This window comes from Oncorhynchus mykiss, chromosome 27 (assembly GCF_057628025.1).
Source record: "Oncorhynchus mykiss isolate SJ-2025 chromosome 27, ASM5762802v1, whole genome shotgun sequence".
NCBI lineage: Eukaryota > Metazoa > Chordata > Actinopteri > Salmoniformes > Salmonidae > Oncorhynchus > Oncorhynchus mykiss.
The window spans coordinates 28,062,481-28,075,890 of NC_143048.1; the positions used below are offsets into that span (position 1 = coordinate 28,062,481).

A 13,410-nucleotide genomic window follows, 5' to 3' on the forward strand; every position below is an offset into this window, starting at 1 on the left:
TGGCGAGCGGTAGATATTAGGTATACTTGATTTGCTCTCTGGGCCTGCCGGGTAAACGGAGTTATATCTTGAGAAACATGAAATGGTTCAACATGGGAACACTTTGCCTTCCCGGCGCTAGCGCTGCTGAATAAAACGAATAAAACAAATGAGAACGCAAGCCTTTTTCATAAGAAATGTTTGGTGATCGACTAGGAATGGTTTGGTGACCACTGTAAATCTAATCTAAACCATTTATTGGCACTAGTAGTTTACTTCCTCTTTAGGCCTCTCAATCACAAATGATTCATACATTATTACATATTTTACAAGCCTATGTTTTTTAAAGGTGTAAAGTAATTAATTGCAACTACTCTCCTTACTGTAATTGAGCAGTTTTTCTGAGAACTTGTACTTTTTTAAAGTAGTTTTCAAAGTTAGTAATTTTACCTCTACATGAGTAAAATTGTATTAAACTGTACATTTACTTGAGTAGGATATTTCAGTACTCTTTCCACCACTGATGACAAGTGAGTGAAAGAGGGAGTTTGTGCAGTGAGTTTGGGTGAGGGAGTGAGTGAAAGAGGGAGTTTGTGCAGTGAGTTTGGGTGAGGGAGTGAGTGAAGGAAAGAGTGAAAGGGTGAGTGAGTGAATGTCAGCCGGTCCCATTGACAAGTAACAAGTAATAGAAGGATGAATGAGGGACTGCTGAATGGTTGAAAGAATTAGACATGTTTATTTCTGGAGACTGAAATATATTGACTTCTGGAAACTTTGTTTATGCACTTTATTTTGTATAGTTAAAAAAAATGTATCAATACATTTGATTTGCTTTGAATGTTTATATTAAAATGTTCATAATTTTACATACAGATGTGACTTATAATTCATTGCCTCTATTCCTTTTTCAATTGAATGCAAGGAAAATGTGTAACAATATTCAGGTAACCTTAGCAAAATTAGATAATTATCAAGGACAATGTTTATATTTTAAAAGTAACTCAATTAATTTTACTTGAAGTCGTTTTTTCACACCATTTGTTTGACTTCAACTGGAGTAGAAATTGTATTAAAGTAACAGTACTTCTACTTGAGTGAGATATCTGTACTCTTTCCACCCCTGTTTTTTTATTCAAACGCACATGATCAAGGCAACAAACAGCATCAGCTCCTCGGCCATGTGCACATGATCTTTAACCATGGGATTACATTATCTAAAATATGAATGGATGCACTGTTCAGTGCTGGCACAATTATTATACAACCAATGAATATACAACAGCCTCATTGAGGAACACATACTTTATTTCCATAAGTCTTGAATTGCCCAGTAGGCCTATGCTTCTTCATCCTTTTTACCACTTCATGATTGAATTCATTCCAGCATGCACAGTTTTGGGTGGGTCGTTGAATTATGTTCCAGATATATCTACTAGGGCAGAGTGGAACACCCTAAGTAACCTATGGTAAGAACTTAGAAGTTAATGCACGAGATCAGTCCTATATACTAATCACACGGAGTAAGCACTTTTAGAATTTCTTTGACATGGTTGAATGATTTAAAGGGCAAGTCCACTCAAATTTCAAAAATCATCTTGCACACTGAGGAGAGCTTGAGTCACAGTGGGAGGCTTTCACAGGAGTCCACACAGACTCTCACTGACTTCCCATAGCTTCTTGGCCACCGCATCATCTCTGGCTTTAGGATAGACGTTCCTGACTGTACAGTTAGAGAAGTAGCATCCAGAGAGGGGCTCCAGGCCCTCCTGCAGGGCACAGTGCAGAGTGGTCTGAGACCCTGCCACAGAGTTCTTGAAGAACAACATTGAGATGGGCTTCAACAGCATTAAAAATGCAGAGTTGGCGTAACGGCCCAGCTCAGTTTCGATTATACCTAGGAGAAAAAGACACAAGCACTAGAGTTAAGTTATTCATCCATAAAAAAATATATATATATATTAGTCAATTAGCAGACGCTCTTATCCAGAGCAACTTACATTAGTGCATTCATCTTAAGACAGCTAGGTGAGACAATAACATAATCGCTTAAAAGAGACAGGTTTTAAGACTTTGTCGGAAGATGGCCAGGGAGTCCGCTGTCCTGACATTAGGGCTTGTTCCACCATTGGGGAGCCAGGACAGAGAAGAGCTTTGACTGGAACATTAGTCCTCTTATTCTACTTTACATTCAACCAACAACTAACTTGAAAACTGCAGATACCGTTACATTCAACCAACAACTAACTTGAAAACTGCAGATACCGTTACATTCAACCAACAACTAACTTGAAAACTGCAGATAACGTTACATTCAACCAACAACTAACTTGAAAACTGCAGATACCGTTACATTCAACCAACAACTAACTTGAAAACTGCAGATAACGTTACATTCAACCAACAACTACAGTGCCTTGCGAAAGTATTCGGCCCCCTTGAACTTTGCGACCTTTTGCCACATTTCAGGCTTCAAACATAAAGATATAAAACTGATTTTTTTTGTGAAGAATCAACAACAAGTGGGACACAATCATGAAGTGGAACGACATTTATTGGATATTTCAAACTTTTTTAACAAATCAAAAACTGAAAAATTGGGCGTGCAAAATTATTCAGCCACCTTAAGTTAATACTTTGTAGCGCCACCTTTTGCTGCGATTACAGCTGTAAGTCGCTTGGGGTATGTCTCTATCAGTTTTGCACATCGAGAGACTGAAATTTTTTCCCATTCCTCCTTGCAAAACAGCTCGAGCTCAGTGAGGTTGGATGGAGAGCATTTGTGAACAGCAGTTTTCAGTTCTTTCCACAGATTCTTGATTGGATTCAGGTCTGGACTTTGACTTGGCCATTCTAACACCTGGATATGTTTATTTTTGAACCATTCCATTGTAGATTTTGCTTTATGTTTTGGATCATTGTCTTGTTGGAAGACAAATCTCCGTCCCAGTCTCAGGTCTTTTGCAGACTCCATCAGGTTTTCTTCCAGAATGGTCCTGTATTTGGCTCCATCCATCTTCCCATCAATTTGAACCATCTTCCCTGTCCCTGCTGAAGAAAAGCAGGCCCAAACCATGATGCTGCCACCACCATGTTTGACAGTGGGGATGGTGTGTTCAGCTGTGTTGCTTTTACGCCAAACATAACGTTTTGCATTGTTGCCAAAAAGTTCAATTTTGGTTTCATCTGACCAGAGCACCTTCTTCCACATGTTTGGTGTGTCTCCCAGGTGGCTTGTGGCAAACTTTAAACAACACTTTTTATGGATATCTTTAAGAAATGGCTTTCTTCTTGCCACTCTTCCATAAAGGCCAGATTTGTGCAATATACGACTGATTGTTGTCCTATGGACAGAATCTCCCACCTCAGCTGTAGATCTCTGCAGTTCATCCAGAGTGATCATGGGCCTCTTGGCTGCATCGCTGATCAGTCTTCTCCTTGTATGAGCTGAAAGTTTAGAGGGACGGCCAGGTCTTGGTAGATTTGCAGTGGTCTGATACTCCTTCCATTTCAATATTATCGCTTGCACAGTGCTCCTTGGGATGTTTAAAGCTTTGAAAATCTTTTTGTATCCAAATCCGGCTTTAAACTTCTTCACAACAGTATCTCGGACCTGCCTGGTGTGTTCCTTGTTCTTCATGATGCTCTCTGTGCTTTTAACGGACCTCTGAGACTATCACAGTGCAGGTGCATTTATACGGAGACTTGATTACACACAGGTGGATTGTATTTATCATCATTAGTCATTTAGGTCAACATTGGATCATTCAGAGATCCTCACTGAACTTCTGGAGAGAGTTTGCTGCACTGAAAGTAAAGGGGCTGAATTATTTTGCACGCCCAATTTTTCAGTTTTTGATTTGTTAAAAAAGTTTGAAATATCCAATAAATGTCGTTCCACTTCATGATTGTGTCCCACTTGTTGTTGATTCTTCACAAAAAAATACAGTTTTATGTCTTTATGTTTGAAGCCTGAAATGTGGCAAAAGGTCGCGAAGTTCAAGGGGGCCGAATACTTTCGCAAGGCACTGTAACTTGAAAACTGCAGATACCGTTACATTCAACCAACAACTAACTTGAAAACTGCAGATACCGTTACATTCAACCAACAACTAACTTGAAAACTGCAGATACCGTTACATTCAACCAACAACTAACTTGAAAACTGCAGATACCGTTACATTCAACCAACAACTAACTTGAAAACTGCAGATACCGTTACATTCAACCAACAACTAACTTGAAAACTGCAGATACCGTTACATTCAACCAACAACTAACTTGAAAACTGCAGATACCGTTACATTCAGCCAACAACTAACTTGAAAACTGCAGATACCGTTACATTCAAAAGTTTTATACATGATCAAATGAAATTGGACAGCTGACTTAGCAGCACTGACCAGGGTGGAGGCTGTAGCAGGTAACATTTGTGTCCTTCAGTCTCTTGGCCAGCTCATGGGTGAAGACAACGTTACACAGCTTGCTGTTGCAATAGATGTTAAAGACGTCCGTGGCAGACTTGCCAACACCTAACTCCTTGTGAGTGCTCAAGCAGTTGAAATCAATTTTGCCAAAATTATGGCCCAAGGACGCAACGTTGACCACTCGACTCGGACCGCACTCCTTCAGACGGTCCAGAAGCAGGTTGGTCAACAGGAAGTGACCGATGTAGTTGACACCAAACATCATCCCCAAGCCGTCTTCTGTGCTGCCCTGCATGTAAATACCTGAGAGGAAACATGGAAACGAGCCATTATTTATCCATAATCACTTCTATGGGAGGTTGATGGGAGTTCAGGGTGCATCTTAATAGTCTTTAGTAGCCTCATCTCCTCACAGCCTTTCCTTCATCCTGCATTGATGCAAAGGAACAGGACAGGTGTATTGCTTTCACCTGTCATGCCAGTGCAAATAAAGGATAGAGTAGAGGGAAAGGAAGCTGTTTAGGACCATTGAGATACACCCAGAGAGAGAGAGAGGTCCAACAACACCTCCTCAAGCCTCCTTTACCTGCATTGTTGATGAGCAGGTCCAATCTGCACTCAGTCTTTAGGAAGGTTTCAGCAAAGGAGCGAACAGACTTCAGACTGCCCAGATCCAGATGCATGAACACCACCTCATCGCTCCCACTCTCCTACAGGACACACATTTCTTTGTTACTCGGTCCAAATTTCTTGAACATTTTCCAAATTTCCTCTTTTCACAGCCACCACATGAAGGTTGTGATGAAATAACAAAATCTGCTAATGTAAAGTAGGTCAGAGTTTGTTGAATCTCTCCTCACCCTCTTGATGTCAGCGAGCGCAGCCTCAGCTCTCTGTTTGTTGCGGCAGGCCAGGATGACCCTGGCACCTCTCCTGGCCAGATCTAGCGCTGTCATCTTCCCTATGCCTGTGTTACTTCCTGTAGAATTAGTATTATTAGGATTACTGCAATGTAGGGGAGACCGGGAGAAATAGTAAAAAAAAAATATATTTATGAAAAATAAAAATATTTTACTCTATTGCTCAGAGACCACTTGAACTACGGAAGTCATTTTTTGATATAAGAACTTACATCAGTCTCCTAAACATTCATACCATTTATAGGTCTGTACATAAAACGGTCAGATTACAATCTTGATTTTAATCTTTAAAATCGGGATGTTACATTTGTCACTGTGCCAGGGGCAATTGTAACAGTAGCTAGGGTGAAATGTAACACCAAAAAAATAAACCAAATAAACTCCATTAACTTCAAATACATTGTTTATGAATGATTATATACATATAGTATCTACATAACCAATATTTACAGTAACACCCGTATTTGTGGATGGCCATTCGGTTCCTCTCAAAACATCTGAATAGTCTGATTGTGCCCAAATGATAACTGTTTACAACATATTTACCACTCTACAGGACGCCAAGGTGATTTAATGTTCGTTTTGAATAATTTAATTCACCCCCCCCCCCCCCCATCATTTGGCTGTTTGGATCATGTTCATTTTAACACTGAGTTACAATTGCCCCCAACCATGACACAACACCTCATGTGCCTAGCAAGAGACAATTGAGACACATCAATCATGTCAATTTTTATCTTACAGATCATTTTCATCACTATGCTAGTTTGAATACTTAAACATTAACGCTCAGGACAGTACAAGAAAAATACAGTTGGTGGGAAAAAACACACTTTACCCCTAACAAATATTGAGATATTTGCCTGAAACTCTTTAAGCAGGGAGAGAACCTAAATGGGCATTTACTGAGAGAGTTTCATCACTCGTTTGTTTCTGTTTGGAGAAATTCAAGGTGTTACAATTGCCCCCAGTCTCCCCTATAGCTTGCCGCAGAAAGAGTCATTTGTTGAGTTTTATAACCAGGGAAAACGTTAAAAAAAATATATAAATAATAATAAACAAAGTTAAATAAAAATTTAACAACACTATATATATTAAATTATGTATAGGCAAAGAACATTACATCTACTCAACATTATTACATAACAGTGACATTAACTTTCCTCCTGTCAATGAAGGGAAACACAGAAAGCAGACAAAAACAGGCTCACCTGTTACAATTACAGTTTTCCCATGCAGTTTCACATTGCTCTTGCATACTGCCCCTTTGACAAAGATATTATGGAAAATCATATAGCCCACCACTACCATTCCAGCCAAAAGAAGAAATGCAGCCATTGAGCTCAGATCCTGTGCAACACTCAGTAAAGAGAATTAATAGAACACACTGCTCACTCCAGAATTTCTTACTGCACACTTATTCTCATGGTTACTCTATTGCGCAAAGAGCTCTACTTCCTGTTGAGTTCCGAGAAAGCCTAAACCACACCCCTTTGGACTGCACAGGCACATTAGTTTTTTTTTTTCCTTCTTTGCTTTGTTTGGATTCTTCTACTGAAGCTTTCATGCTCAAATCTCTCTATTTCTGCAGGGCAGGCATAAGTGCTGCCTTTAAATTCTAATTTAGGCTGACAAATTGTTAGGAGGATACTTAGGTAGAAGCTATGAATTGTACACTTTGAGCCATCATAAAACAATCAAGAGCAAACATTCTTAACAGTTTAGGTTTACTTACTGTTTTGTAAGAAATATGAATATAAACATGTCCATAAATTAAATGTCCCATAAATCAATGCTTGGTAAGAAAAAGCAAGCGCTTCATTCATATATGGTGCATTCAGAAAGCATTCAGACGCCTTGACTTTTCCTACATTTCCTCATTAATCTACACACAGTATCCCCATGATGACAAAGCAAAACTTTTTTTATTTGAGCAAATTTATTAGACATAAAAAACATAAATACCTTATTTACATAGGTATTCAGACCCTTTGCTATGAGAATTAAGCTCAAGTGCATCCTGCTTCCATTGATTATCCCTGAGATGTTTCTACAACTTGATTGGAATCCACCTGTGATAAATTCAATTGATTAGACATGATTTGGAAAGGCACACGTCTATATAACAAGTTCCTGTAATGGACATTTTAATGTCTGTGCTTTCCTTATAACAAATCTCTGTGTTCTATTCATGTGCTTTTCTACAAATTAATTTCTGTGTTCATGCAAGGGGGCTGACTGAACGAATCCTCACTATCAGTGGCTTCAATTTTGCAGTAGGCCCAGACCTTGTTTTGAGAATGAAAGAGATCTCCATTTCAAGGTCTCAGCTTAGAGAGAAGAAGCCTTGAGGTATTGGTCGGTCACATGAATGAAACAAAACGGTAATGATTCATTGATTATCCTAAATCATGCAAATATAACTTGTCTGTGAATACCGTATATAAGACAACTGCCTAAGCAGAGATCCTGATTGAGATGTGTACTATGGTGCATTGAGTTGGTTAGAAGCTCTCCAGCGAGCTGACAAATAAAAGACAATTAATTTAGATTGACTTTGAGTGTCCCTGTGTAAAAATTTCAGACAGCCCCACAGCTGACAGTGCATTGTCAGTGCAAAAACCAAGCCATGATGTCGAAGGAATTGTCCGTAGAGCTCCAAGACACGATTATGTCGAGGCACAGATCTGGAGAAGGGACCAAAACATTTCTACAGCTTTGAAGGGCCCCAAAGACAGTGGCGCGAATCATTCTTAAATGGAAGAAGTTTGGAACCACCAACACTATTCCTAGAGCTGGCAGCCCAGCAAAACTGAGCAAATCGGGGGAGAAGGGCATTGGTCAGGGAGGTGACCAAGAACCCGATGGTCACTCTGACAGAGCTCTAGAGTTCCTCTGTAGTGATGGGAGAACTTTCCAGAAGTACAACCATCTCTGCATCACTCTACCAATCAGGCCTTTATGGTAGAGTGGCCAGACAGAAACCACTCTTCAGTAAAAGGCACGAAAGCCCGCTTGGAGTTGGCCAATACACATCTAAAAGGACTGATTTGTGGAGTGCTAAAGGAGAAACAAGATTCTCTGGTCTGATGAAATCAAGATTGAACTATTTGGCCTGAATGCCAAGCATCATGTCTGGAGGAAACCTGGCACCATCCCTGCAGAGAAGCATGGCGGTGTCAGCATGCTGTGGGGATGTTTTTCAGCGGCAGGGACTGGGAGACTAGTCAGGATTGAGGGAAAGATGAACGCCTCAAACTAGAAAGATCCTTGATGAAATCCTGCTCCAGAGCACTCAGGACCTCAGACTGGGGCAAAGGTTCACCTTCCAACAGGACAATGACCCTCAACACACAGTCAAAACAACGCAGGAGTGGCTTCGGGACAAGTCTATGAATGTCCTTAAGTGGCCCAGCCAGAGCCCAGACTTGAACATGATTAAACATCCCTGGAGACCTGAAAATAGCTCTGGCGCCACTCCCCATCCAACCTGACAGAGCTTGAGAGGATCTGCAGTGAAGAATGAGAGAAACTTCCCAGATACAGGTGTGCCAAGCTTGTACCGTCATACCCAAGAAGACTTGAGGCTATAATCACTGCCAAAGGTGCTTCAACTAAGTACTGAGTAAAGGGTCTCAATACTTATGTAAATGTGATATTTCATGTTTTTTATTTTTAATACATTTGCAAAAAAATCTACAAACTTGTTTTTGCTTTGTCATTTTGGGATATTGTGTGTAGATTGAGGGATTGAGGGGAAAAAAACAATTTAATACATATTAGGATGTAACGTAACAAAATGTGGAATCAAATCAATTGGCCTGAATACTTTCCGAATGCACTTCTATGTACGTACATTTTATAAAGGATAACCCCCAAAAATAGTTTTGAAAAAACACAGGATATTAGTTAGTAGCTTGCAGTCCAGTTAAAACTGCTGAGTTAGAGTGAGTTTCTTAAGATGATAGCCCACTCAGACGCTCACTGACTTCCCATAGCTTCTTGGTCACCGCATCATCTCTGGCCTTAGGATAGACGTTCCTGACTGTACAGTTAGAGAAGTAGCATCCAGAGAGGGGCTCCAGGCCCTCCTGCAGGGCACAGTGCAGGGTGGTCTGAGACCCCGCCACATAGTTCTTGAAAAAGAACATGAAAAAAGGCTTCATCAGCATCATGGCCACCTTGTTGATGCCGCGAGTCAGCTCAGAGTTGATGGCTCCTGAAAAACAAAATAAACATGTCCCTGTGGGTTAAAACTTTCATGCCAATACATTTACTATTCAGCCACCTGGGGATGCAAAAACAAATACTGCATTTCAACATATCAATACAGGACAAGTCATTCTAATCTATACTTGGGCATAATCTTTCATACATACGGAGGTGTAGTGTACTGACCTGGGTGGAGGGTGTAGCAGGTCACGTTTGTGCCGTGTAATCTCTTGGCTAGCTCATGGTTGAAGAGAACATTACACAGCTTGCTGTTGCAGTATGTGGTGAAGACATCCATGAACGAATCACCAACTCCCACCTCCTTGTGAGAGTTCAAACAGTTGAAGTCAATGGTGCCGAAGTTATGACCCACGCACGCCACGTTGACCACTCGACTCTGACCGCACTTATTCAAATGGTCCAGAAGCAGGTTGGTCAACAGGAAGTGACCAATGTGGTTGACACCAAACATCATCCCCAAGCCATCCTCTGTGGTGCCTGGCATGTAAATACCTGAGACAACAGGGAGGAAAATAGTAACATTTCAGTTCCCAAAAATGATACCAGCTGCCTCACTTCCAAAAATGATACCAGCTGCCTCACTTCCAAAAATGATGCCAGCTGCCTCACTTCCAAAAATGATGCCAGCTGCCTCACTTCCAAAAATGATGCCAGCTGCCTCACTTCCAAAAATGATACCAGCTGCCTCACTTCCAAAAATGATGCCAGCTGCCTCACTTCCAAAAATGATGCCAGCTGCCTCACTTCCAAAAATGATACCAGCTGCCTCACTTCCAAAAATTATGCCAGCTGCCTCACTTCCAAAAATGATACCAGCTGCCTCACTTCCAAAAATGATACCAGCTGCCTCACTTCCAAAAATGATGCCAGCTGCCTCACTTCCAAAAATGATGCCAGCTGCCTCACTTCCAAAAATGATACCAGCTGCCTCACTTCCAAAAATGATACCAGCTGCCTCACTTCCAAAAATGATACCAGCTGCCTCACTTCCAAAAATGTTACACTGGTGTCAGAATTGGGATATTACATGAGTAATATTGGACAGGTGCCATGGTTGGCGGGCTTGGGCAGTTGAGAAAGCAGTCCAGCAAGCTCTTTTGGCTGGAGCATAATGTGTAGCCTACAACACCATGGCTGCATGTTGTCTCTGTACACAGGCTCTTGTGAAACCTCATTTAGCACTAACTTCAAGTCCCTCCGGAAAAGGCTGTCTGTACATGATTAAAAGCAATGTCATGTCGTGGTAGTGTTGTATAAGATCAAGTGTATTGATAGCTGGTCGTAGCGTTGCTGCAAACAACCAGTACAAGCCACACCTGCATTGTTGATGAGCAGGTCCAATCTGCACTCAGTCTTTAGGAAGGTTTCAGCAAAGGAGCGAACAGACTTCAGACTGCCCAGATCCAGATGCATGAACACCACCGCATTGCTCCCACTCTCCTACAGGACACACACGTTACTTTATTATTTTCATACACACAAATCATAATTAATAAATCCTAAAACCACTGTAGAAAAAACAAAAATTACTAGCCATAAACTACTGGTCATTATTATTATATGGTCAAATAGTGTTCATTCTCCTCCCACCCTCTTGATGTCAGCGAGCGCAGCCTCAGTTCTGTTTGCTGCGGTAGGCCAGGATGACTCTAGCACCTCTCCTGGCCAGATCTAGTGCAGTCATCTTCCTTATGCCTGTGTTACTTCCTGGAGTAAGTGGGCATAAACAATTAAAGAAAGGACATGTAAGGGTGAATAATATAAGTTTATGATTATTAGTCTTTAATTTACGCAGAAGATCAAAAAATTTTTTTTTAAACTCGTCTTTAAATTCCAACATTAATGAAATTGAAATCACTGAAAAATGACTTTACGATGACAGTTTTTGTCCTTTAACCACAACACCGTGGAAAATAAATGCAATCCCGACTACTACACAGACAACAAGCAAAAAGGTAGCCATCCTTGTCTCCCGTGTGAAAACACCTTTGCTTTCAAGAGTGTGTGCAAACTAATTTGTACTCATGGGAGAGCCCGTGAAAATATCACACCCCTCTTATCAGCTACAAGATGGTTTGAGTTTCTGTAGTGATTGTGCAACTGGATAAACCAGTCTCTACTCTCTCAGGCCAAGGAACAATTAAAAATAGTCAAATACGAGAGATTGTTTTACCATTAGACCTACATAAATTGCAACTGTTACCTTTGACATAGAGCTGTACACGACCACCACCTTCTGGATAGTTCACTCAACACATTACTGAAAGAAAAGCATTTTAGATCATTGACCCCAGGTCTCAAAGTAATCAAAAATAACAGTACAAGGAGGCATTTTTAAGTTTGTTCTTTAAAAAAAATCTTTCTGTATTTACATTGTTTTAACAGACAGGAACAAAACAAACAAAGAACGCTTATTTACAGAGTACAAGAGTGTTAAACGAGAGCTAAAACAATCTGACACTATTTACACCATTCAGCATGGAAGACACAGGACTCGGAACAGGTGTGTAACAAACGTTTCTGCAAAACTACAAAATATCACAAAAGGAGTCCATGGGAGGTACTGTACACTATACAAACCAACCACAATGGTTTATGTCCATCAGTGTAGGCTGGTGGGAGGAGCTATAGGAGGACGGGATCATTATAATGGCTAGAATGGAATCAATGGAACGGTAAACAAAACAACATATGTAAACCACACTTGACTTAAATCTTCTCTAGCCAGTACAACGAGCCCATCCTCCTATAGCTCCTCCCACCAGCCTAGACTGATGTACAGGATATCCAACTGAAAAGCACCGAATCAATCCTATTTACATTAATATACTGTACATACAAATGTGTGTATAAGCATGTAAGTGTGCTAGCTACCTGTGGTGCAAACGTAGCAACAACAAATAGTGTGAGTACTATAACTTTAATATCACAAAATAAAATGTTTGGGCTACATGAGCGGTCTGAAAAATAAAAAAATGTTAGTGTACCAGTCATAGGTTTAGACACACTTACTCATTCAAGGGCTTTTAATTGTTTTTCTATTTTCTACATTTTAGAATAGTGAAGACATCAAAACTATGAAGTGACACATATGGAATCAAGTAGTAACCAAAATAACTGTTAAAGAAATAAAAAGATGTTGTAGATTCTTCAAAAAGTAGCCACCATTGGTCTTGATGACAGCTTTGCATGCTCTTGGCATTCTCTCAACCAGCTTCATGGAGAACCAACAGTTCTGGAGTTCCCACATATGCTGAGCACTTGTTGGCTGCTTTTCCTTCACTCTGCGCGCCAACTCATCTCAATTGGGTTGAGGTCGGGTGATTGTGGAGGCCAGGTCATCTGATGCAGCACTCCATCACTCTCCTTGGTCAAATAGCCCTTACACAGCCTTGAGGTGTGTTGGTCATTGTCCTGTTGAAAAACAAATGGTCCCACTAAGCGCAAATCAGATGGGATGGCGTATTGCTGTCGAATGCTGTGGTAGCCATGCTGGTTAAGTGTGCCTTGAATTCTAAATAAATCACTGACAGTATCACCAGCAAAGCACCACACCACCTCCATGCTTCTCGGTGGAAACCACACATGCGGAGATCATCCGTTCACCTGCTCTGCTTCTCATAAAGACACCCTTCAGTAGTGGTTTCTTCACAGCAATTCAACCACGAAAGCCTGATTCACGCAATCTCCTCTGAACAGTTGATGTTGAGATGCGTCTGTTACTTGAACTCCAAAGCATTTAATTGGGCTGCAATTTCTGAGGCTGGTAACTCTAATGAACTTACCCTCTGCAGCAGAGGTAGCTCTGGGTCTTCCTTTCCTGTGGCGGTCCTCATGAGAGACAGTTTCATCAT

General features: G+C 40.8%; 1 protein-coding gene and 1 pseudogene across 2 annotated transcripts; both read right to left on the reverse strand.

Moving 5' to 3' along the window:
* Positions 1–752: 752 nt before the first annotated feature.
* On the reverse strand, positions 753–6,879 carry LOC110507878 (dehydrogenase/reductase SDR family member 13). The gene is made up of 5 exons (XM_021588264.3): positions 6,535–6,879; positions 5,264–5,382; positions 4,990–5,113; positions 4,380–4,706; positions 753–1,873 (listed from the first exon to the last, which is right to left on the reverse strand). The coding sequence occupies exons 1-5, from the start codon at positions 6,659–6,661 to the stop codon at positions 1,614–1,616; spliced, it is 957 nt and encodes a 318-aa protein (XP_021443939.2). The 5' UTR covers positions 6,662–6,879; the 3' UTR covers positions 753–1,613.
* A 2,097-nt stretch (positions 6,880–8,976) lies between these two features.
* LOC110507880 (dehydrogenase/reductase SDR family member 13-like) lies at positions 8,977–11,617 on the reverse strand (annotated as a pseudogene). Its single transcript, XR_016492477.1, has 5 exons — positions 11,414–11,617; positions 11,147–11,284; positions 10,873–10,996; positions 9,722–10,048; positions 8,977–9,542 (listed from the first exon to the last, which is right to left on the reverse strand). The product of XR_016492477.1 is annotated as a dehydrogenase/reductase SDR family member 13-like (transcript).
* Positions 11,618–13,410: the final 1,793 nt, after the last annotated feature.